The sequence below is a fragment of the Panthera uncia genome, chromosome D4, assembly GCF_023721935.1.
Source record: "Panthera uncia isolate 11264 chromosome D4, Puncia_PCG_1.0, whole genome shotgun sequence".
NCBI lineage: Eukaryota > Metazoa > Chordata > Mammalia > Carnivora > Felidae > Panthera > Panthera uncia.
Window position 1 is genome coordinate 14,136,326 of NC_064807.1, and position 23,392 is coordinate 14,159,717.

General features: G+C 41.1%; 2 protein-coding genes across 5 annotated transcripts in view; one reads left to right on the plus strand and one right to left on the minus strand.

Annotated features, from left to right (window-relative positions):
• ABHD17B (abhydrolase domain containing 17B, depalmitoylase) overlaps positions 1–3,681 on the minus strand; it is a 53,318-nt gene extending 49,637 nt beyond the window's left edge. Inside the window, exon 1 of one of the 2 annotated variants that reach the window (XM_049646548.1) lies at positions 3,602–3,681. The gene's annotated coding sequence lies outside the window, so the exon portion shown is untranslated. Of the gene's footprint in view, positions 1–2,476; positions 2,571–3,601 lie in introns of those variants that run through there. The other variant, XM_049646467.1, reaches the window with a different exon arrangement.
• A 602-nt stretch (positions 3,682–4,283) lies between these two features.
• Positions 4,284–23,392, plus strand: part of CD4H9orf85 (chromosome D4 C9orf85 homolog) — a 124,950-nt gene continuing 105,841 nt past the window's right edge. Inside the window, exon 1 of one of the 3 annotated variants that reach the window (XM_049646672.1) lies at positions 4,284–4,429. In XM_049646672.1, coding sequence (XP_049502629.1) covers positions 4,364–4,429 — 66 coding nt within the window. In that variant the 5' untranslated portion in view covers positions 4,284–4,363. Of the gene's footprint in view, positions 4,430–4,531; positions 4,788–23,392 lie in introns of those variants that run through there. The other 2 variants (XM_049646657.1, XR_007461057.1) reach the window with 2 other exon arrangements.

Here is a 23,392-nt window from a genome sequence, read left to right on the forward strand (position 1 = left end):
ACTACTGTTTCTTCTAGCAGTGCTTCTTGGACTTTAACATGCAAACAAATCACCTGGGAATCTTGTTAAAATTCAGCATCAGTCAGTAGGGTAGGGTCTGAAATTCTGATTTCTAACAAGCTCCCAGAAAGCTGATTTGCTAGTCTACTATCACCCTCAGTAGCAAGATTAGAGTGTGGTTTGGTCTGAGCATTTACACAGTGAAATATACTACTTTGTTATAAGTTCTCATATTTTAGTAAGAGCATTACTTTAAAATATAATGTAAAATTTACTACAAGTTTTAATGTTACTAATAAGTTTGTAAAGTCATTTAAATTTTAAATGAGTGTATTATTTTGAATTTCATTTTAGGGCAGTATTGGGAAAGCTATAAAATATTTTTTTTAATTTTTTTATTTATTATTTTTGAAAAAGAGTGAGCAGGTGTGCAAGTGTGGGGGAGGGGCACAGCAGAAGGGGACCGAGGATCTGAAGCAGGCTCTGCACTGACAGCAGAGAGTCTGATGCAGGGCTTGACCTCAGGAACCTTGAGATCATGACCTGAGCTGACGTCAGGTGCCTAACTGACTGAGCCACCTAGGCACCTCAAGCTATAATATACTTTTATAAAAATGGGAGACAGGCTCAAGAACCACTGCCCTAGAGGAAGTCTTGCACGTGAACCCAAGTAAACATATACAAGAATATTCCCTACGTCAGTGTTTAATAAGCAGTTGGAAAAAACTAAAATGACCAAAGGAATGTGACAGCCACATAATGGAACACATACCATTACCGCAGTAAAAATAAACTAGAGTAACCTGAATAAACATAGATAAATCTTGGAAAATTGAGTTTAGAAAACAAACTACAAATACAAACATATTTAAATAGTCTTAATCAAAGAAATATTATATACGTTCATGGACATAAAGGCATGTAGTGAAGTACAAACATAGGAAGGATATATTTTAATTTCCGGTCAGTGGCTGGGAGTGGGGGAAAGAGGAAGGAGGATTTAAGAGGGGTGTACAGAGTACAAAGAAAGCTTCGTTTCATTTTGTATTTGTTTCTTCAACTGAGTAATGAGTGCATGAATATTCATGATATCATATGTTGCCAATACTTAAAACCGCTGTGCTATTTCTCATTTCATCCGAATTGGCAAAAACTGTTGGGTTCAGACAGCTGTTTGGAAAACACTACTCCAAAGCAAAGAATTCAGGGCTAGAAGTCAGAAAACCCAGGTTCAAGTCTCAGTTCTGCTTCTTAAAAATTATGTAGCTTTAGGCAATTCAAAGAATTAACTTCTCTGGGCTTTATCTGTAAAAATGTCATAAAACATCACTTGTCCTCCCCAACTCACAAGGCTGAGCTTGAAAGGTATAAACACAGAGCAATGTATACGAGAATTTTTTAACAAGGTAGGAAAAGGAGTAATTTTTGAGAATGAAGAACAAAACCTTGGATATATTAGAAATAAAATCTACCAGTAAATAAACCAACAAAGCAAGAAATTTGTCACCATGTTCTTGTCATTACTGATTCTAAAGATATTAACACCAATCTTAACAAGGAAGCAATTGAGTTATCAATTCTTAGATGATGGCCCAAGGGTAGACAGTCTCCCTATTACAATTCTATTTCTTTAGGCTAATTCTTCAAGGATACCAAAATAAGAGAACTGCATTAAAAAGTACTCTTATTAAACTAAAACAATTAATGCCATATAACCAAAGTAACTTGGTTCTCGTTGCCCTCTCTACAAAGTGAGCAGGTGGCACATTGATTAGCCTTATATCACAGATGGAGAAACTGATTCAGATGTGGGATAGCTTGCTTGTCCTAAACCAATTCAGTGACAGAACTTAGAACAGACACTAATTGCCCAGTACTTCTGTGTTCATTAAGTTACCAAAAACATTATTTTGCCATGATGACTTATGATAATTCTGTTTGTCACAGGATACAGAAAATTCTTTGTCAGATACCACTGCATCCATATTTCAAAATAGGCAAAGATACTCAAGGAAACAAGCCACTTACCCAGTACAGTCCTGCACAGCAAGGGACAAAATTAAAACTGCCTAGCCTGCTACAAATCTAATCCTATCCTTCCCAATTAACCTTATTAATACCAGAGTAGGAGAAAAGAGAGGTCAAAATATGGGTGCGGGTGCTATTCATTACCTCATGGACCTCCAATAATACAGCAACTATTTTGCAACAGGGATTTTATTTCCTTTGTAAATAGGAACATGGCTATCTCCACTGTTCTTTAAGCCCCCACCTCTATTCTCACAATAAAAATTAACCAACAAGCAAAGACTTAGGCATAATTATGAATATTAAAATACTGATTACGATTAGATACTAGATATGTTACAGAAATCAGTTTATGCTATCAACGTATAAAAGAGACAAACTATGGAGAAAAGTTCATTTTTTGTTAAGTTTTCCTGTTAACGTAAGGAGATACTATTACAACATGTACCTGATTTTTTTACTCAGACACATTAGGCAGTTCCAAATGCTGACACAAGCTCTCCAAAATTCTTTTTATTGGAGCCTTAGGAAAAAAAAAATCAATGAATCATCTTGCGCATCAAGTATTATATACACATATACTACGAAAGATATTAAAACAGAAAAATACCTTTTCATAAACAGCCAAATTTAAAGGTCACCCTCTCTGTATTCCGTTATTCCTCTTTTTTGCTTATCAAACCCACCTCACGCAGACTGAAATCAAAGCACCGTGAAAAAAAAAAAAAATCCAACCGTGTTCTGGCATTGGCAGAAATCTCCCCAAGGATCAGAGCTCTTAACTTCTTTATTTTTTTAAAACAAGAAGCGAGGGTTAAACTCACTCTTCTTTAAAAAAAAAAAAAAAAAAAAAAAAAAAAAAAACCTTTCAAACCGTACCTGTAAACCCAAAAAAACTTTCGTTTCAGGGTTAAAAAAAAAAAAAAATCCAAACAAAACCTCTCATTTTCTAACTCAAAGCAATTACTGATGAGCCTACCCTAGGGCTCGAAAACAGAATTCGAAACAGTTCAAGCTGAGCCACCTAGAGAAAAAGAACCCTACGACGGCCCGCCGGGAATACACAAATCTTCGAGAACGGGGCCGATTCGATCTCAGATCGAGGCTGGCACACACACGAGGACATTCAGGAGAAAGCTTACAGGCATCGCCAACCTCACAGGGAGACGGGGAGGAGAACGTGAACCTGACCCTATCTTGCGGTCCGCAGGGAGACCAGCAAAGCAAGCGAAACGAGACCCTTTTCTGCAAGGAGGACCCAAGACCTTTCCCGGTCGGTCTGTCCGTGTCTCTCCCGCCCCCAGACCCCCGCAGCCTCTCCGATCGCAGGGACTCTCCTACCGCTCTCGCTCCCGGAACCACCGGAGAAGCCTCTCAAAACCAGAGCCGATCCGAAGTGGCTTCCCCGCCTTTCGCCGGCGCCGAGAGAGGTCCCGGTCGCCAACAACAAAGACGCCTCCCGCTCCCCTCCCCCCTCCCGGCCCGGGCTCGGCCCTCCCGCGCTGCGGCTCCGGGCCTAGCGCCCCCTCCCCGAGCCCGGCCGCAGCGCCCGGCCCGCCGCGGCCCCACGCACCTGCACCTGAGGGGCCGCGGCCAAGGTGTCGGGAAGAAAGGGCCGGCAGAGAGCCTGTGCGGACGCGCTGTCCTCCACAAGGTGCGACCCACGCTGCTGCCGCCGCCACCGCCGGACTCTCCCGGCCTGCGGGCGGGCGCGGCAGAAGAGGGGGGGACGAGGGCTGCAGCCCCCGGCGCCGGGACGAGGAGGGACGGCGGCGCCCGAAGGGGCCGGCTCGCGCTCTGGAGTCTCGCCTCGCGCCGGCCCAGCTCCCGCACACGGGCTCGCGTTCTGCTGACTAACGGCCCCGGCGCGAGGCTCTGGAGCGGCCGCCGCCGTCGGCTGCTCTCGGGCCTCACGTCCCGCGCGGCCGTGGTCGCAGCCGCCGCCGCCACCTCCCTTTCTGGCACTGCAGACACCACCCAGACCCAGCGAGGTCTTTCTTCTCTTTAATCCTGCCTTCTTCGCTCCTCCTCAGCCTGCCACCGCGGGGCTAGGTCTGGTGGCGGGAGGAAGGCTGGAAGGGAACCGAGGGGGGCGAGCAGAAGCCTCACTAAAGCAGGAGTTGGTCACTGACTGGAGGGAGATGCCAAGCTGACCCGGGCTCCAGCCTCCAAGCGGGCTGGGGGAGGGACGCAGCCCAGCTTTGCCGGGCTTCCGCCAATCACAAGCCGCACGGCGGAGTCGGGCTCCGGGAGAGGCTGAGCTTAGTCGGCAGGAGGCGGGGATTGCGGAAAAGAAGAGCCAATAGAAGCAAATGCTCTCCGCCTCTCCGCCCTGATGGACTGCCATGTTCGGACCAATGGGGGAATAGTCGCTTCGAAGGAAGCGGGATTCAGATGCCAGGTTTGAGAGAGAGGTTGCGCGGAGGGGGATGGGTCGAGACTGGTTAGCATGGAAGAACCTTGAGGGTTCTGAGGCACCAGAGGATGTCCTTTGACCGCCTTGATGAGTCACGTGGGCTGACGGGGGCGGGGCGGAAAGGCTGGATAAGTTCCTTCCGGGTCAGTGACAGAAGCGTGGACTCCGCTGAGTAGTTGTTGGCGTCTTGGTCCGCTCCGCGTCTTCCTCGTATCAACGCGAGGTGATTGTGGTTTCCACGATGAGCTCCCAGAAAGGGAACGTGGCTCGTTCCAGGCCTCAGAGGCACCAGAATACGTTTAGCTTCAAAAATGACAAGTTTGATAAGAGTATTCAGACCAAGGTAGGAACCTGCCTGTTGCACCAAATCTGACTCTAGAAAGGAATGGTTCAGTGGAGGGGAAAGAGGAAATGCGAGGAGTTGGCGCGAGCGATTGTGGACCGCCGCCCAGAGTTAGTTTTGGCTGCAATACAACCTTTTCTAAAATGATTTTCCCACGCCCTTTCTTTGACCAGGACGTGTTATCTCCTCCTAAATATATTTGGCGGTCAACAATTAACCAGTTGCACAGTGAACCTAAAATGCAAGTGGAGAATTGAGTTGTTGAAGGGTTTCCATGTCGATTACATATTTGCAGTGGGAAATGAGGATAATGTCACGAGTGTCTCTCAAAGTTTGCACCAAGTTTATACAACCGCTATTTTTTTTTAATGTTTATTTTTGAGAGAGAGAGAGCGAGCAAGCGAGTGGGGGAGCAGCAGAGAGGGGAGACATAATTCGAAGCAGGCTCCAGGCTCCAACCTGTCAGCACAGAACCAGATGTAGGGCTTGAACTCAAGAACTGTGAGGTCATGACCAGAGCCAAAGTCGGACTCCCAACCGACTGAGCCACCCAAACGCCCACCACTATTTCTTTGTGTAAGCTCCAAGCCCATAGGTTTGTAGGAAGAATGTGAAGGCTTAAGTGCTCTTAGCCCCAAGTGTCCTCACCAACATAATTGGAGCATCTGTTTCTTTTGCAAGATTGTTTTGAGGATCAAAGTATTTGGCTAATGTAAAAACGCTTGTTTTGTTGGTTATAAGTCTTTTACTTCTTAAAAAAATTTTTTTAATGCTAATTTATTTTTGAGACAGAGAGATAATGCGTGGGGGAAGGGCAGAGAAAGAGAGAGAGAGAGAGAGAGAGAGAGAGAGACACGTAGACACAATCCTAAGCAGGCTCCAGGCTCCTAGCTGTTAGCACAGAGCCTGACAGGAGGTTGGGGGAGGGGACGGGGCTCGAACTCATGGACCCAGAGGTCATGACCTGAGCAGAAGTCAGAGGCTTAACTGACTGAACAACCCAGCTGCCCCAGTCTTTTACTTATTTAGGAGGATTTTTTGTGACCTGGGAGAAAATTCAGACTTTTTATAGATGCCCAGAGGCCTTGGATTGTACACAACTAATTTGCTGTAGGTATCTCCCTCTTCTCCCATAGCTTTATGGAAAGGAGATAATTGAAGTCATGGGCATCTTGGGTGCGGCCATCATATTAGATAAAACTGATTTCACATAAATGAGAGTTTGGATTTACTAAGTGTGTGGCTTGCGTCATTTAATATTTAATTCTCTGAGCTTTATTTTGTCTCAAATGGAAACTTCCTAGGCTTCTTGTGAGGCTAAACTAAATGATGTAGGTAATTGGTCTGGATCATAGTAAGTGTCTCAACCTTAATTAAGAAAGCAAAGTAAACTGTTCGTGGTCACCTGTGATCTCCTTTCCTTTTTCTCTGTCTTCACTTACTTACCTTGCAGATATTTAATGAGCACCCTCCATGTACAAAGCCATATGTGCATATATTTGCAGTGTTATAAAGAGTTGACTCTGCCTTCAGGGATCATATAGTTTTCTGCATCATTGGACAGCAAGCAAGCACAATAATATATATGATATATATCATTATGATAAATTCTGATGAAATGAAAGATCAGTAAGAAAAGAGGAGTATTTTTTTTTCATTATTATTTTTTATTTGAGAGAGAGAGAGAGAGTATGTGCGGGAGTAGGAGAGAGGGGTAGAGGGAAGAGAGAGTCCCAAGCAGGCTCTACACTCAGCGGAGCCCGATGCAGGGCTCAATCCTATGACCCTCGGATCAGGACCTGTGCCGAAATCAAGAGCTGGTCCCTCAACGGACTGAGCCATGCAGGCCTCCCAGGAGGGATAGTTTCAATTGGGTGCTCAATGGACTTCTTTCCCTTACTTAAGTTCAAATTCAGAAAGAAAACCTGAAGCAGCATTTGAGAAGACTTTTGCAAGTTTTTGCTCATTGTTAATAGGTAAACCAGGATAAAAAGCTATGCTATTCCGAGTAGAGGTCTGCCTTGTCCTGTATTTTTGCTGTAAGGTTTTGTACAAGCATTTAATTCTGATTATTTTTCATGAGATGATAAAAAGCAATTTTAGTAAGTATTTAGCTACAGTGTAGCTTACTATACCTCTTGTAAGTATGAGACTTCTTGGACTTGTACTTCTTGTGCTAGCCTTTCTCCCTAGACTCCTTGTACTTTTCTTTGTTCATTTTCCTGATGTTCTCTAACAACCATGTCATTAGATCTTTCCATGAGTCTCAAATTCAGTCACTAAGTTTCATTTTATAATTTTTATCATTAATTTCTTTGCCTCTTTTAAATCACGAGGAAGTCTCACTTGTCTGTTGATAGAATGAGCAGGTGTTTTGTTATTGGAGAATCTGACAAAAACAGAAGAAATATTTTACTGATGAAAGGCCATTAGGTTGATTGTTCATCTAATGGAGGAGTAATGATTGGCTGTGTTCGTAGCAAATTCTCTTGATCCAGCTATGTACATCTATCTAAAGCCAAGATTTTGTCAGAAACATCTGACCCTGTCTTCATTCCTATGCTTCATACCAAAAAGCTACTTGATTCAGTGCCATCCAACAAAAGGGTGGTGAGAGTGCATGGTTGTCTGTAACTCTCCTTAAGGGACTGTAGTGACAATTGCTTATTTGTACCTCATTTGTAAGAGTCCTGCACGATAGCTTCCCTTTTCTGCCAACCGGTTTGTCAAGACTCGACTGGGATTAGAAGTTGAATAATGACAGATGTTTTATTGGGAAGTTTGTCTAAACAAAGGACTCATTCTTGAAAGGACCCAGGTGATAGCTGTCTTCATATGCTTGAACATATTCCAGAACAAGAGAGAAGCTCATTCTGTGGTTTTCTAAATGGCCAAACTTGGACCAAAAGGTCAATGTTACAGAGAGAGATTTCAGCTTAATATAAGAGAGTTGTCTGATAAGAACATGCACTAGGATTTTGTAACCTACCCTTTCTTGGGATTATTTAAGAGAGGCCTCTGTGGCCATTGGTCTGCAGTGTCCTCTCATGACTTGCTGAGATGGAAATAGGTTTAAATCTCTTCTAGTCATTTCATGCTAAAATGTTGATTGTATCAGGACTGCCTTGTGTCCCTGGAAAGGCAGTGATGTTTAATGAAAAGAACATCGATGAAGAAAAAGGATCTACATTTTAGCCTCTGTTGTTTATTTTGCTTTGTGATGTTAGGCAGTTTACCTAGATTTTAATTTGCAAAATGGAGTTAATACTATCTCTTGTCTTATTTGTCTCTCAAGATTGCCATAGGGATCATTACAAAAATGTCTTTACGAAATAGTATACAAATACAAACTGAGCATAAAGCAGATGAGAATTTATGTAGACATACTCAAAGCAAATTAATTAGAAAAGAAATACACTTATTGGAGAATACTGAAAATGGAGAAATGTGGGTAGTATAAAAGTAAAATTACCTTTTCCCAATCCTATTCCTCTTTAAGTGTAGTCACTGTTAATTTTTTTTTGTTAATAGTTTATATGTGTTTTTAGACATCTATGCACAATATGGTATATATGTAATAAAAGAACATTTTTTCTTCCTCATTCAATTAAGGTGGGTATGTCAGAACACAAAAATTAATGGCTGTATAATATAAATGTAGACTACCTTACTTTCCTGTTAGTAAACGCTTGAGTTATTTTCAGTTTTTCACCATGACAAAGCTGCAGTGAAATTCTTAGATTCACATGTGTGTTTCACATTTATTATCTAGCACCAAACACTGTGCTAGATGCTAGAGAGATAGGGTTGGACGTAATATAGTTTGGTGGGCGAGTTGAAAGCAGTAATCAATCTTTCAAGTATGTTAATACAAATCACAGTAAGGATGATGAAGGAAAAGTCTCAGGGAACCTGAGTATCAAGCAGGAAGTCTTGATTAAGTTTGGAGGCTTAAAGAAGGCTTCCCTGAGATCTGACAGATGGATAGCATTTAACTAAATGAAATAGGAAGAGTGTATATCTTTTTGATAAGAATACTATTTGTTTTATATGTGTAGTTAGTGTTGTTTCTACTAGCATTTCCCAAAGTGCCCCAGGATCCTATCTTCTCGATAGGGCAGGAGTTAGTTTCGTGGTCAAATTACTTTGGAAATAAGTATATACCGGATCTCACTGTTAGGGGTCATAGTGTGCATTGGCATACAACACTAAGATGTTTCGCTCTCTAAAAGTTGTTTAGGGGGGCGCCTGGGTGGCCAGTCGGTTAAGCATCCGACTTCGGCTCAGGTCATGATCTCACAGTGTGGGTTTGAGCCCCGCGTCGGGCTTTGTGCTGACAGCTCAGAGCCTGGAGCCTGTTTCGGATTCTGTGTCTCCCTCGTTCTCTGACCCTCCCTGTTCATGCTCTCTCTTTCTCAGTCTCAAAAATAAATAAATGTTAAAAAAAAAAAAAAAATTAAAAAAAAAAAAAGTTGTTTAGGGGCACCAGGCTGGCTCAGTAGGTAGAGTGTGCATCTCTTGATCTCAGGGTTGTGAGTTTGAGCCCAACACTGGTGTAGAGATGACTTAAAAATACAATCTTAAAATAAAGTTATTTAACCAAAACTTGCTTGGTTATGGAACCCTTTGGTTTCCATAATACCTACTGACCTTGAACTTATTTCGGGAGCAAGAAACTCATTTGGGAAACTCTGGTCTTTATCTTGAAGTGGAAAAGGAAAATGAAAATTGGAGGCAAATGAAAATTGGAGGCTATACTCTCTAAATCATTTTGGAAGAAAAGTTTTATTAGTAATAGCTAATATTTGTGTGCTTAAATGTGTTAGCCACTATGCATACTTAATATACATCATCTAATTTTGGTCTTCAAAATGACCCTAAGATAGATGCTATAATTATCCCATTCTGTGTATTGGGAAGTTAGGACTTAGTGATAGTTACATAATTAGCACATGGCTATCCGCTGATTAGGTGATGTCTCTGTTAGGAGACCTCAAAGGACAAGTAAATCAAAGCCCCTTTTTTGTGTATGTGTGTTGCAGTTGTTGTTTTTAAGTGATCTACACCCAATGTGGGGCTCCAGCGCACTACTCTGAGATCAAGAGTCCGGTGCTCTATAGACTGAGCCAGCCAGGCACCCCGATGTTGTTTTTTAGTACTGTATTTTTGCGTGTAATAGAAACACTGTGACACCACATTAGGGTCAGAATAGAGATGCGCTTTATTGCTACTGCCCCTAACTACTACCTATTTGAAATGTTCCAGGGGAAGGTCTCTCCTCACAAGGTTTATTTAGCTGACTGTAGTGTGACATAGCACAAGTATGGGCTGCTTGGAGTGGGTCTCATCTTTTCAGCCAGGGCTCTGGCAGAGGTAAGGGTCCTTTCCCTCTCACTGTAATGGCAATAGAGTCAGATCCTTCAGCTTCTGGTTGGGTGGAAGGCTATCTTAAGTTTAAGGTGGTATGATTACATTTACAGCAGAACAGGATTCTGTGTTTACAAGCACCTTTATTCACAATAGGCAAAGACTGGAAAAAAAACCAAAACACCCAAATATTTATCAGCAGGAGAGTAGATAAATGGATTGTGTCAGTCATCGATTGGGATACTACTTTGTTATTAAAAAAGCACCATCCCTGGGTGGCTCAGTGAGGTAAGCACCTGGCTGTTGATTTTAGGTCAGGTCGTGATCTCATGGTTTGTGGGGTTCAAGACCCTCATCGGGCCCCTTGCTGATGGCGTGGAGCCTGCTTGGAATTTTTTCTCTCCCTCTCTCTCTCTCTCTCTCTCTGCCCCTCCCCTTGTCCCATGCGTGCTCTCTCTCTCTCAAAATAAATAAACTTAAAAAAATTTTTTTTAAATGGAGCACCTGGGTGGCTCACTCAGTTGAGTGTCCAACTCTTGATTTCAGCTCAGGTCATGATGGCAGGGTTGGGGATTGAGCCCTGCATATGGAGCCTGCTTAAGAGTCACTGTCTCCCTAGGGGCACCTGGGTGGCTCAGTTGGTTAAGCCTTCAACTCTCAGTTTTGGCTCAGGTCATACTCTCAAGGTTCGTGAGTTCAAGCCCTATATTGAGCTCTGTGCTGACAGTGTGGAGCCTGCTTGCCATCTTCTCTCTCTCTCTCTCTCTCTCTCTCTCTCTGTCTCTGTCTCGCACTCTCACACTCTCTGCCCCTCCCACCCCCCAAATAAATAAATAAACCTAAAAAAAAAAAAGATTCTCTCTTTTTCCTCTGCCCCTCTCCCCCACTCTATCAATTAAAAAAACAATGAACTACTGATACATGCATCGTTTGCATATATTGCATGCATTGTGGACAAATCTCAGAAATGCGTGGAGAGAAGAACCGGGTGTTTCTTCTATCTACAGAAATCAGAGCAGCAGTTGCCTTCACTGGTGGGGGGATTGACTGGAAGGGGCTCAGGAGACTGTCTGGAATGATGGAAACGTGAGGATCACAAGAGTGAAAACATTTATCAGAGCTCATTGGATTAGGCATTAAAATCTGTGCATGACATAAATGTAAATTTTACCTTAATTAAAAATAGATACTACAAGGACTCCTGGGTGGCTCAATCAGTTAAGCATCTGACTCTTTTTTTTTTTTTTTGTCTTTTTTTTTTTTTAACAGTTTGGCTGCTTTTTTTTTTTTAATTTTTTTTTTTTAACGTTTATTTTTGAGACAGAGAGAGACAGAGCATGAACAGGAGAGGGGCAGAGAGAGAGGGAGACACAGAATCTGAAACAGGCTCCAGGCTCTTAGCGGTCAGCACAGAGCCTGACGCGGGGCTCGAACTCACGGACTGTGAGATCATGACCTGAGCCGAAGTCGGACGCTTAACCGACCGAGCCACCCAGGCGCCCCAAGCATCTGACTCTTGATCTCAGCTCAGGTCATGATCTCATGGTTTCAGGGATCAGACCCCTTGTTCGACTCTGTGCTGGCAGTGTGGAGCCTGCTTGTGATTCTCTCTCTCCCTGTCTCTGCCCCTATCCTGCACACCTGCATGTGCTTTCTCTGTCTCTCAAGATAAATAAACTTAAGAAAAAATAAATACTGCTTTTTCTTTAAAAAATTGATATCATGAGGTTGTATTCTTCCTTGTTTACCTTTTGTTTGGGGAAGGTATAGAAACACTACTTATACCAGTCTTTTTAAAAAAAGAAAATGATTAACTCTTCCAGAAAGAAAACAAAAAAGTTGACCTTCTTATATATTGAATATTTTAGCTGACCACAGGTTAAAATACTTCTAATAATTACATTTTAATATTTTCCCTTTATGTATGAGTGCTAGTCATGACCCTTGAGTTTACTTTTTTCTGTCAGAAAAGTACAGATGATCTTTACAAAGTGGACCTTGTGTATAAGATTACTGAGCCTGGGTATCATTTTTTTGTTAGTTTTACTCTTGGATAGAATCATAATTACTTAGTGTATGAATACATATTAATAAATCACTAAATAATGAATAAAACCTTGCTGTGGAAAAGGATGTCCTGTTATTTGTAAGTCTCATTTTGTCCAGATAGCTTACAATCAAGTGGTATGGGATCTTTGTTCTATTTCCCCTAGCCCAGAGCTATTGCACTGTAGTGCAATATTGCACAGTCCCAGATTGGTTCAGATAATCCCTGGTGTGAGTAATTTCCTTGTGAGTGATCTGGCGCTAGTCACGGGAACAGATGTTATTTCTCAGTCAATAGGTATCAACAATGAAGGGTTAAACAAGTGGTAGCCATTGAACAAATCTGCAGTTGGGCAGATAACACAATCTATGATCCACTGTAGTTTCTAGCTAACCATCTCTGGGACTCTTAGAGATCACCTGGGACTCCCTTTGATCTTTTTCCAAATTAGGAAATGTTCTTTGATAGGTTTCACCAATGCTGTCTATCAGATGGATTTATGTTAAATCTGTCCTCCCCCCAATTGATTTGTTAAATTCAACATGATTTTTCAGTTGACCAGGTGACAATTGACAATCTATGGTATGTTGGGCATTGCGACGTATGTGAGAATCTTATTGCTCAATAAAAGTCATAGTGCTAATGACACTCTTTACTTTTCCTTTGTGGTATTTTCAGTATTTAGAAGTGTTGTGTTTTTGTTATTTACATTTTATTTTCTCTTTTCCCTTTCATACGGGGATATTCCGAATGTCTGTATTCCCATGGTGCTTCCACTTGAAGCCAATAGGGTGATTCTGCATGTTTCTTAAAATGAGGGCTGTAACAATATAATTGGTTTTTTTCTATGTCAGTCATATATTTTAGACATTTCATTTATGTACGGTGATGACCGGAATTGATTTGTCTTGATTTGATCCATTGTATTAGGGGATAGTACTATGCTCACCACTGGATTATGAAGCTTTGTAATTATGTGGACAGCCCTTGCTTCTTCAGAAAGTTGAATACACACTGTTAGAAAAAGTAGTCTCAGAATTCCTCATCCGGGTAAATTAGTTCATCTGAGGGCGAGAAAGTCGTAATTTATATGAACTCTCTCCGAAGTGGGACATTCTTCTGTTTAGAGAAGGACTGTCTAGGGAGTGGCGTGCAGTTGGACAAAGAACCTCAGGGCTGACAGTTACAGGCTGTTGCGGTATTTGTTATTTTAAGCTGCCGGAGTCTTTCCACACCTGCACAAGTGTTACTGTGAGGTCACAGGCAGGTAGGTGCGTGGAGAGTCCTGCTTATCCTCGGAACAACCCTGCTCCTGGCTCACGCCATCCTCAACTGTGGTTGCTCTTTTTCTCTCCGCTGACTTTTGTGAAAGGAAGAAATGAAATGAGAAGGGGATAAAGGAAAAGCTGACATGCCTGAGATTCCTTTCTGGGATTTTCCCCTCCAGGCCAACTAGCCCTTGAACGTATTGAACAAATTAAATAAACATTTCTTTTTCTGAACTTCTGAGAGGGGTGCAAGGCCTGCTACATGTAGGTGATTATCATCAGGATTCTTCAGTTGCTAATTTAAACAGAAAGAAAATGTATTGGAAAGATACTGAGCTACTCTCATTAAACTTAGAAAAGGTGTTTATTTTGGTTGATTTTTCAGTGTCCAAGATTCCCAGGTTAGCTGTTATTACTGGGAAATTTATCCTCAATCAGCTCTACACATATCCTAAGCTGACACAGTCTTCCGGTCTTTCAGTGCCCCCTCCCCTCACCCTTCCAGTTGGCCTCCTGGAATCGATAGTTTATTATCATCAAATAGAGACATAGTCTTGAATAAAACTGTTTACTTTCTTGTCCTACCTGACTATTTCCAGGAACTCTGTTTCCTTATAGTCCTTAAGTTATGATGTTTGTTCACCCCACATCTTCAGCCTCACCTCTGCCCCCCCGTTTCTCCCGTTTGCTGCTTCAGTTTTTTGTTTTGTTTTGTTTTTTTGCTCGAAACCCCGCCTCTTCTGAAATACACACCGTCAGACTGTTATCCCTTCTGGGTCTGTCATTGCCTCCTAGTTACACCTCCTCATCAGTCCCTGGCTCACGACCTTTCCACAGTTCCTGTCATCAGACTTAGTGATCACCACATCCACGTGGATTGTCCAACATCTGATCTCTCAGCTTATAGACCACCCTCCACCCACATCAGAAATCTGCTTCCATGGTCCAAACCTTAAACTTTCTCAGTGCTGGGAACTGCTCCACTTACAAACTTTTTAGAAAAATGAATCACCATCTACTTAGCTGGTTTCCTTATGTCTCAAATAGTTTTTTAACTCCTTTGGATGCTCCTGTTCACCAGCCTTTCTACTTTTTACTGTACCTCATTCATGTGCTTCTTTCCTTATCTAGCTAGGAGTTCATGTTCTATCAGTATACCTTTTTCTTTTTCTTTTTCTTTTTTTTTTGTCCATATACCTCAGCTCCCTTATCCTTCTTCCTTCTGTGGTACTTGCCTGATGGGATCCCTGCTTAGAGCCAGTTTTCTATTATTCCACCATCACATCTACCAAACCACCTGCATCAGTACCCGTATACTCTACCTTCCTATGACAGTGGATAAAATGCCTGCCCTTCCCAAAGACTAGGCTCTCCCCTTGTATTCTGGACCTTCGTCCCTATTGCCTTCCTTCCTAAGGGCGTAAAGGCTTAGGGTACCTCCGTTGTCCACTTTGTCTTGCATCATCAGTCTTTCCATCTCCAACAGGTTATTTAAATTTCTTAAGAAAAAAAAAAAAACACCCTCCTTAGGTAAAACCCGTATTCTTTCCTAGCTTTGCCCTCTTTCTTTCTTCCTCTTTATGGAAGAGCTCTTCAACTTCTTACATCCCATTGCTTCCTTCCCTATCCAAATAGCTTTTGTATTCCTCATTCCACTCAAACCACTCATGTCAAGTTGTTGATGTCTGTGTTGCCAAATCCTTGGTTAATAATCCTCTGTCCTCATCTTTCTCAATCACTCAGTATCCCTGCCTCTTGAACCACTCTTCTGAATTCTGAAATAATTTCTTCATTCAGCTCAATCCATGGCCTTAAATACTGTCTTTATGCTGATACCTTCCATATCTGGAGCTCTAGGCCAACCTCTCTGCTGAGCCGTGGAGTTGTTGCATATTTAACCGTCTACTTCTATTCTTGAATATCAACAAGGCATCTCAAGCTTAACATGGCAAACAGAACTCTTAATCTTTTTCCCTCAAACCTTTTCCTCCAGTGTTCCCCCACTCTATAAACAGTGCCATCATTCATCCAGTTCTCACACCAAAAATATAAGAATCATCCTTGATTCTTGGCCTTTTCTCACATTCTGTGTTTCAATTTATCAACAAAACTATGAACCGTTTAATTTTAATTTTTTATAATCTCATTACATTCTGGCATATTATTTTTTTACTTGTTTTTCTTGCTTATAGTCCACTCTGCAATATGATTTTCACCCGGGCAAATACATATTTTTTATGTCCTCAATACCTAGACCAGGGGTTGGTACATAGGAATTACTCAGTAAGTAATTGGTGATTGAATGAAGTAAATAAATAATTTTAGCAACGTATTAAATGTTGTAACAAGGGTAGTACAGGGGAGTTCTTTAGTAATTCTGAAATAAAGGGACGGAAAGAGAATAATTAATAGTGTGACCCTCAAAGAGATAGTACAGCTTGGGGATGGAGGGTGAAGGAGAAGTTGAATGGAAAGAGATAGAAGAATGGAATAAGGTGGAAAGGAAAAATGAGTACTGATGACTTTGTTGTGGGTCAAGGAATTGAGGGAGTTTAATCTGGAAACAACAAAGTGAAATAGGATCAGTAAAAATCGTTGTGACATTAAGAAATCTTTTGAAAATAAGGCTTCTCTTTTATTCATTAAAAAAATTTTTTTTAATGTTTATTTATTTCTCAGACAGAGAGAGTCAGAACATGAGTGGGGGAGGGGCAGAGAGAGAGGGAGACACAGAATCCGAAGCAGGCTCCAGACTCCCAGTTGTCAGCACAAGCACAGAGCCTGACGTGGGGCTCGAACTCACAAACCGTGAGATCATGACCTGAGCTGAAGTCGGTCGCTCAACTGACTGAGCCACCCAGGGGCCCCTCTTTTATTCATTTTTGAGGGAAGAGTTCCTGACACATTGAAGACTCCTCAGTAATGTTGGAGTGAATATGTACAGATCATCTTAAAATGAAGAGAGAAGGGCAAGAAGAGGCTGTGAGTCTGAGTCTTTTTCTAAAGTAAGATTATAAATAGGTATTTATACTTATCACGTGGTGGCAAAAACGTAAGAATGAAAGTGACTGTTAGGTAATAAACTCTCTGGCTAGAAAACTGGTTGGCTAAAATCTTTTTACCAAAGAGAAGAGCTGAATGGATTGATCTCAGGCTGTGAATTAAAATTTCAGTGCTGTCAATTTAGACCATCATTCTTATAAATGAATGTGGTCTGTTTTGATTTGGTGTTGGTCAGGTAACTTCGAAGAATAAAAATATTTTGGGGGCCTGGATAGCTCAGTTAAGCATCCGACTGTTGATTTCGACTCAGGTCATGATCTCGTGCTTTGTGAGATCGAGCCCCATGTCTGGCTCTGTGCTGACAGTGCAGAGCCTGCTTGGGATTCTCTCCCTACCCCTCCCATGCTGTCTGTAAACAAACAAACAAACATGAAAACATTTTTTGAAGTGAATACATTGGGTAGGAAAAAAAATCCCTTGTCAGTTTTTGTCAGATTTCATGTGTGACCTTTTGGATTTTTAGCCAAAGGTATCAAGCTCTTGTTCAGGACCGCGGCAGCATGGTGTAGAAGAAAGACACTGATCTTGGAGTCACAAGTTTAAGTCAAATTCTCTGCCGTTTACTGACGGTGTGGCCTTGGACAAAGTTTTCAGTGTATCAGGCTGTTAGTGGGCTTAGCCGTACTGTGAGGGTTGAATAAGGTTTGTGGGAACGCTCACATGGTGCCTGGCACGCAGCGTTAAGCATTCTGTAAACGCTCGTCCAGTCCTTCATCTTACTAAGCGATGTTTATCGTGCTCACATGCTGCTCCTTCAGTTATTCCTTTCCTGGTTAGTCTCACTGGAATGTCTCCCTCCTTCCCTAGGCATTTATGGCCCTCACCACACATAAGGTGCGTGTCATACTGGTTATTAGCATACATGCTTGGCTTCTTTCCCTTTCTGTCACACGTGTGTACAAAATACTATCCCTGTCTCAGAGGACAGGGACTTCAGCATTTTGAACTACTCATGGTCCTGTAGCAGCCATTCTGTGATGTGGGTTGAGAGAATGGAAATCAAGTTATTCTTGTTGACGTTGTACAACTGATTACTGATCCGTGTTAAGTCACCTGTCTTTATTAAACCCCTAATATGTACCAAACACCAACAAAAAGGTGAGTGGGATATGAATCCTTCATTCAGGAATTCTACACTAGTAACTACTTTAAAAAGTGGAAAAAGGCTAATATGGAGCATTTTCACTTAATAAACTTGGTAAAGTATAACCTACAAATGTACAGAAAAGTGCAAAAATTAGAGAGTTCAGTGAAGTTTCACAAAGTGAACACAGTCACGTAACCAATACACAGATCAAGAGAATGCTATTCACCTCTCTTCGTCACTACCACTCTCCTCCTGAATTTTTTTTTAATGTTTATTTATTTTTGAGAGAGAGACAGAGCATGAGCAGGGGAGGGGCAGAGAGAGGGAGACACAGAATCCAAAGCAGGCTCCAGGCTCCGAGCTGTCAGCACACAGCCCGATGTGGAGCTGAAATGCATGAGCTGTGAAATCATGAAAGTTGGATGCTTAACTGACTGAGCCACCCAGGCTCTCCTATTTCTCAAATTTAACCATTGTCTTGATGCATATGAAATACTTTAAAACAACCTTGACGTCCCAGCTTTTGGAAGCAAGGGAGAGAAAGCTGGAGGTACCTGATGACCATCCTCTCTTTTCAGAGATAGTAGTAGTGGATGTAGAAGAGCATCCTGATGGATCATCTCAGGTCTTTAAATCTGCAATACAACCTCATGTAAATACTTTTCTGGGCTGAAAGAAATTGGTGTGATTTGATTTTCCAACAGTGATTAATTTGGCCCCTGTTGGATATTTGACTTTTAAAAATATCAGTAGTAAATTTGAACTTTCCCATAGCTTTGGGGCTGATTATTTCAGCCTCAGTCCTAAGTCTCTTCCAATTTATCTGTTTATTCATGAGGTTGAATGACATTTTTAGAACCTCGTGGTAGTCATTTTCTTGGATATTTTGTCAAGTTCATTTCTAGTTGGAATAGTTGGGTTTACATTCTAAACTTAATTATTCACATTGTCTTTTGAAACTAAATTGTACAATAGACTTTCTTTTTTGTTTTTGTTTTGTCTGAGTTGTATGTTGTTAACAAGGAAGTATTTCTTTTTTTTTTTTAATTTTTAAAAATTTTTTAATGTTTATTTATATTTGAAAGGCCAGGGAGGGGTAGTGAGAGAGGGAGACACAGAATCAGAAGCAGGCTCCAGGCTCTGAGCTGTCAGCATAGAGCCCGACGCGGGGCTCGAACTCACGAACTGCGAGTTCATGACCTGAGCCGAAGTCGGACGCTCAACCGACTGAGCCACCCAGGCGCCTCTACAAGGAAGTATTTCTTATAAGTGATGGAACTATAAATGTGTAATAATTTTCAGTGATGGTGTATCAGCAGTAGAATTCTATTGCACCTTTATATTAATCAGGTCTGGTTTTGCAGGTCATTTGGTGGTGTTCGCCATTTACAACATCATGGGTATGAAATACCAAGCTAAGCTGGTGATTATTTTAAATGCTTTGTTATTCTGTGAAGATTTATATATTATTAAATGCTCAGCCCTCTCTTACCAGGTGGCTGATTTGTTTGTTTTGAAATTACTCATGTCACTGAAGTCATCAATTTGAGTAATATATTTGACATCATGGTTTATACTTGTATATCTGAATGTTCTGTGTACCATCATTAACCTTTGTCACAAGACATTATGGTAATATGATATCATATTTCTCATAAATTTGAATGCTTATAAGGCGTAATGCTAGATCTAGTTGTTTTTTTTTTAGTGTGTGTTCATTTTTGAGAGATGGAGAAAGACAGAGCATGAGTGGGGAAGGGGCAGAGAGAGAGGGAGACACAGAATTAGAAGCAGGCTCCAGGCTCTGAGCTGTCAGCACAGAGCCCGATGTGGGGCTCGAACCCACAGACCGCGAGATCATGACCTGAACTGAAGTTGGTTGCTTAACCAACTGAGCCACCGAGGTATCCCTTGATTTAGTTTTTAATAAAGTTAGGATAGTCCTGTGGGATAAGTTGTCATCTATTTTCTATACGTGTAAAAGAATATTAGGGTCACTTTTACCATATGTGATGCTGTTGCTTTCATTTAAACTCTATCTTTGAACCATGGGCTGTCCTTTGACCCTCATATGATATTTCTTTTTTTTTTTTTTAATTTTTTTTTTTAATGTTTCTTTATTTTTGAGACAGAGAGAGACAGAGCATGAATGGGGGAGGGTCAGAGAGAGGCAGACACAGAATCTGAAACGGGCTCCAGGCTCTGAGCTGTCAGCACAGAGCCCGACGCGGGGCTTGAACTCACGGACCGTGAGATCATGACCTGAGCTGAAGTCGGCCGCTTAACTGACTGAGCCACCCAAGCTCCCCTCTCATATGATATTTCTAAAGTCAGCTACTTCCTAGTGTACTTAAATAAAAAACTCTCTGGTTTGTTGTGGTGGTTAATTCTAATCTTAGTGATTCTCTGGGCCACCTTTATTAAGGTCTTTTTGTTACCCAGTAAGAAAAATCAGTTAAATTTTACTAAGGCCCTAATTCAGAATGACTCAAAACATGCATTTATCTTCCCAATTTGCTAAATTTCAGTGGAATGACAGAAGACAATAAAACTACAATGTTAGAAAACGGAAAAAACAGAAAAGAACACTAAGGAAAATTAAAATGTAAAGTAGATAGGGTTAGACTGATGCAGGCACACAATTTATTAATCTGTAACACAATACAGATAGAAGTCAGCATTTTTTCAGTAAAACTCTAGAATAAAGCCATCATCAGAATTAATAAAATCTGTACCAATCCTTTATATCCAGTGGCTTTCTCTAACATTTGCTCTCCAGATAAAGTCAGAAGAACAACTCTCTAAAATGAGGAGATGCCATGAAAGACCAAGCAGAGCAATATTCCTCATCATTTTTGGTCCCAGAGTGTAACAAGGAACCCCTGTACTTGGAAGCAGTAAACTTCTTGTGCTTACTAGAGCAAAAGCTATCAAGATGTTCATTTTCATTCTATTACCCAGAGCCAGGGATTATATAGTGGACATCTAAATTCACTTCCAGAGCAACAGCGATACTCAATTCTGCTTTAGTAACCCATCCCATATTCTATCTGAGCATTGTCCGAAAGAACTTTCTATGATGGTGGAAGTGTGATATATTAGTGCTATCCAGTATGGTAGCCACTAGCCACATGTACCTATTGACTATTTGAAATGCGGACAGTACAAATAATGAACCAAATTTTATTTTTAATTCAACCGAAATAGCCATGTTTGGTTAGGGGCTATCATATTATACAGTACAGATCTATGTCTGCATTTATTCATATGAGCAGACTACTACTAAGAAGCACAAAATCTGTTAGGAAAACCAAAACTATGTGATGCATAACTAGAAACCCTACTTTCTGTACCTAGTTAACAGAGGTAATATATGACACAGAAGAGAACTTTTAAAAGTGTAATTGTTCTGACTTTGGCTCAAGTCATGATCTCAAGGTCTGTGAGTTCAAGACCCACATTGGGCTCTGTGCTGACAGCTCAGAGCCTGGGGCCTGCTTCTGATTCTGTGTCTCCCTCTCTCTCTGCCCCTCCCCCACTTGCAATCTCTTTCAAAGGTAAAGATTAAAAAAAACTATAATTGTTACCCATCGTTAATCATTCAAAAAGCTTTCAAAATCCATAAAACAAAGACTGCTGTTAAAAAAAAGTAGAAGAGGGGCGCCTGGGTGGCTCAGTCAGTTGAGCATCCGATTTTGGCTCAGGTCATGATCTCACAGTCTGTGGGTTCGAGCCCCGCGTCAGGCTCTGTGCTGACAGCTCAGAGCCTGGAGCCTGTTTCCAATCCTGTGTCTCACTCTCTCTCTGCCCCTCCCCCAGTCTTACTTTGTCTCACTCTGTCTCTCAAAAATAAATAAATATAAAAAATAAAAATAAATAAAAAAAAGTAGAAGATTCTTGCCTGTGACATTTCTTAAAAACTGCAACTGTGGTTTCAGACATATAAACTTCTTAAGGGGATGGCTAAACAGCGGTGTGGCAGGAATAAAGACTAAGTTGTGATTTGGGAGATCAAACCAGTGCTTGATCAGCCTCATCTGAAAGACCAAAGTGATAAAAATTATGAAATGAAATTTAAGATATGGAGGATGGAGGTAGGAAAGCCTCTATGTTTCCAAAGGAAATCCAGAAGACAATGAGGGTGAGGAAGCAATGATAAAAAGTAAAGGAAAAACCCCCCACAAATTTTCCAAACTTGAAGAAAATCATAAGCCTTCAGATAGAAGGGTTCTACACATATCTTGGTGAAAGTTTTGAACTCCACAACATAAAGAAATGCCTACCAGCTTCTAGAGAGGGGGAAAAAAAGAGGTTACCCATAAAACAACTATAATTTTGTAGGCATCAACTTCTTATCTGCTACTTGTAAAAAAAATAGGACAAGATCCACAAAGGGTTATAAGGGAAGTATATTAAATTTAGAGTTCTTTATAGAGTTAAGCTGTGACTCAGTTGCCAGGATCAAAGAATCATCCAAACCAAAAGCTTGTCAAAGACATATGTATATACCTAAGTATGTATTCCAGAATACAAGAAGATATGTAGTAGAAGAAATAGTAGTGAACTAAGAACCTAATAAAACTGAGTTAACCTTAAATAACCATTGATGGGATGGTGGTAAAAGTTAATGCTGTTGTTATATTTGTGAATCACGTAATAAGGGAGGTAATTTTTCTGGAAGACAAAATCTATACCATTGTTGCCAATTTCAACCAAACCTGGGAATTAAGAATAAAAGCAAGCTGAAGATCTTGTCTTATTTGAGGTGGTAGAAAAGCCAGAGAAGGAAAATCAGTGTCAACATCCAAGTTGTAAACTCTAAGTGCCTATTATTTGTTCATACAATCTAGTATTAAAAATGTGGGATTTGGGGGCACCTGGCTGGTTCAGTTGGTGGAGCATGCAGCTCTTGATGTTTAGGGGTTGTGAATTTGAGCCCCACGTAGGGTGTAGAGATTACTTTAAAAATAAAATCTCAAAAAACGTGGTATTTCTCCTCTCCATAGAAGCAGTTATTTGAACACCTTATTCTCTAAGTGATTTAATGTTCCATTATCAAGTCACGTTTCAGGAAAGGCTGAAACACAGTGTGCATACCTGCACATATTCTCTCCTGCTTCTGCTAGTGACTGAAGCCCACTTCTGTTTTTGTTTTTTTTTAAGTTTATTTACTTATTTTTGAGAGAGAGAGGAGGGGAGGGACAGAGAAAGAGGGAGAGAGAAAGAATCCTAAGCAGGCTTCACACTGTCAGCTCAGAGCCTGATGTGGGGCTCGAACTCATGAACCATGAGATAATGACCTGGCCCAAAACCAAAAGTCAGATGTTTAACCGACTGAGCCACCCAGGTGTCCCCCCACTTCTGGTTTTAATACATGAGTGATGGAAGTACAAGGAAGGAAGATGGGTTGCTGTTGCTTTAAGTTAGCCTGTGTATCACTTTAGACTTTGATATGACACATTGGTTTTTTTTTTTTTTTTTGATCTGATACCTCTTGAGGACTTGCTTAAGATAAACAATGGCCTTTGAAAACATAAAATGCAATACTCGTTCTGTGACACCTTTGCATATTTGTCATAAGTAGTAGAAATAGTAGAGTATTAGAAATGACTCCCCACTTTGTCTCATTGGGTTGGGGCTAAATGAAAGGATAGTGTTTTGAAATCTGCAAGTCTACCAATGAGCACTGGATCTGTAGTGACTCCCCCTCAATCCAAGTCTTTCGAAACTCAGTTGGAAGATGCCAGCCAGTTAATCTCTTATTTTAAACACC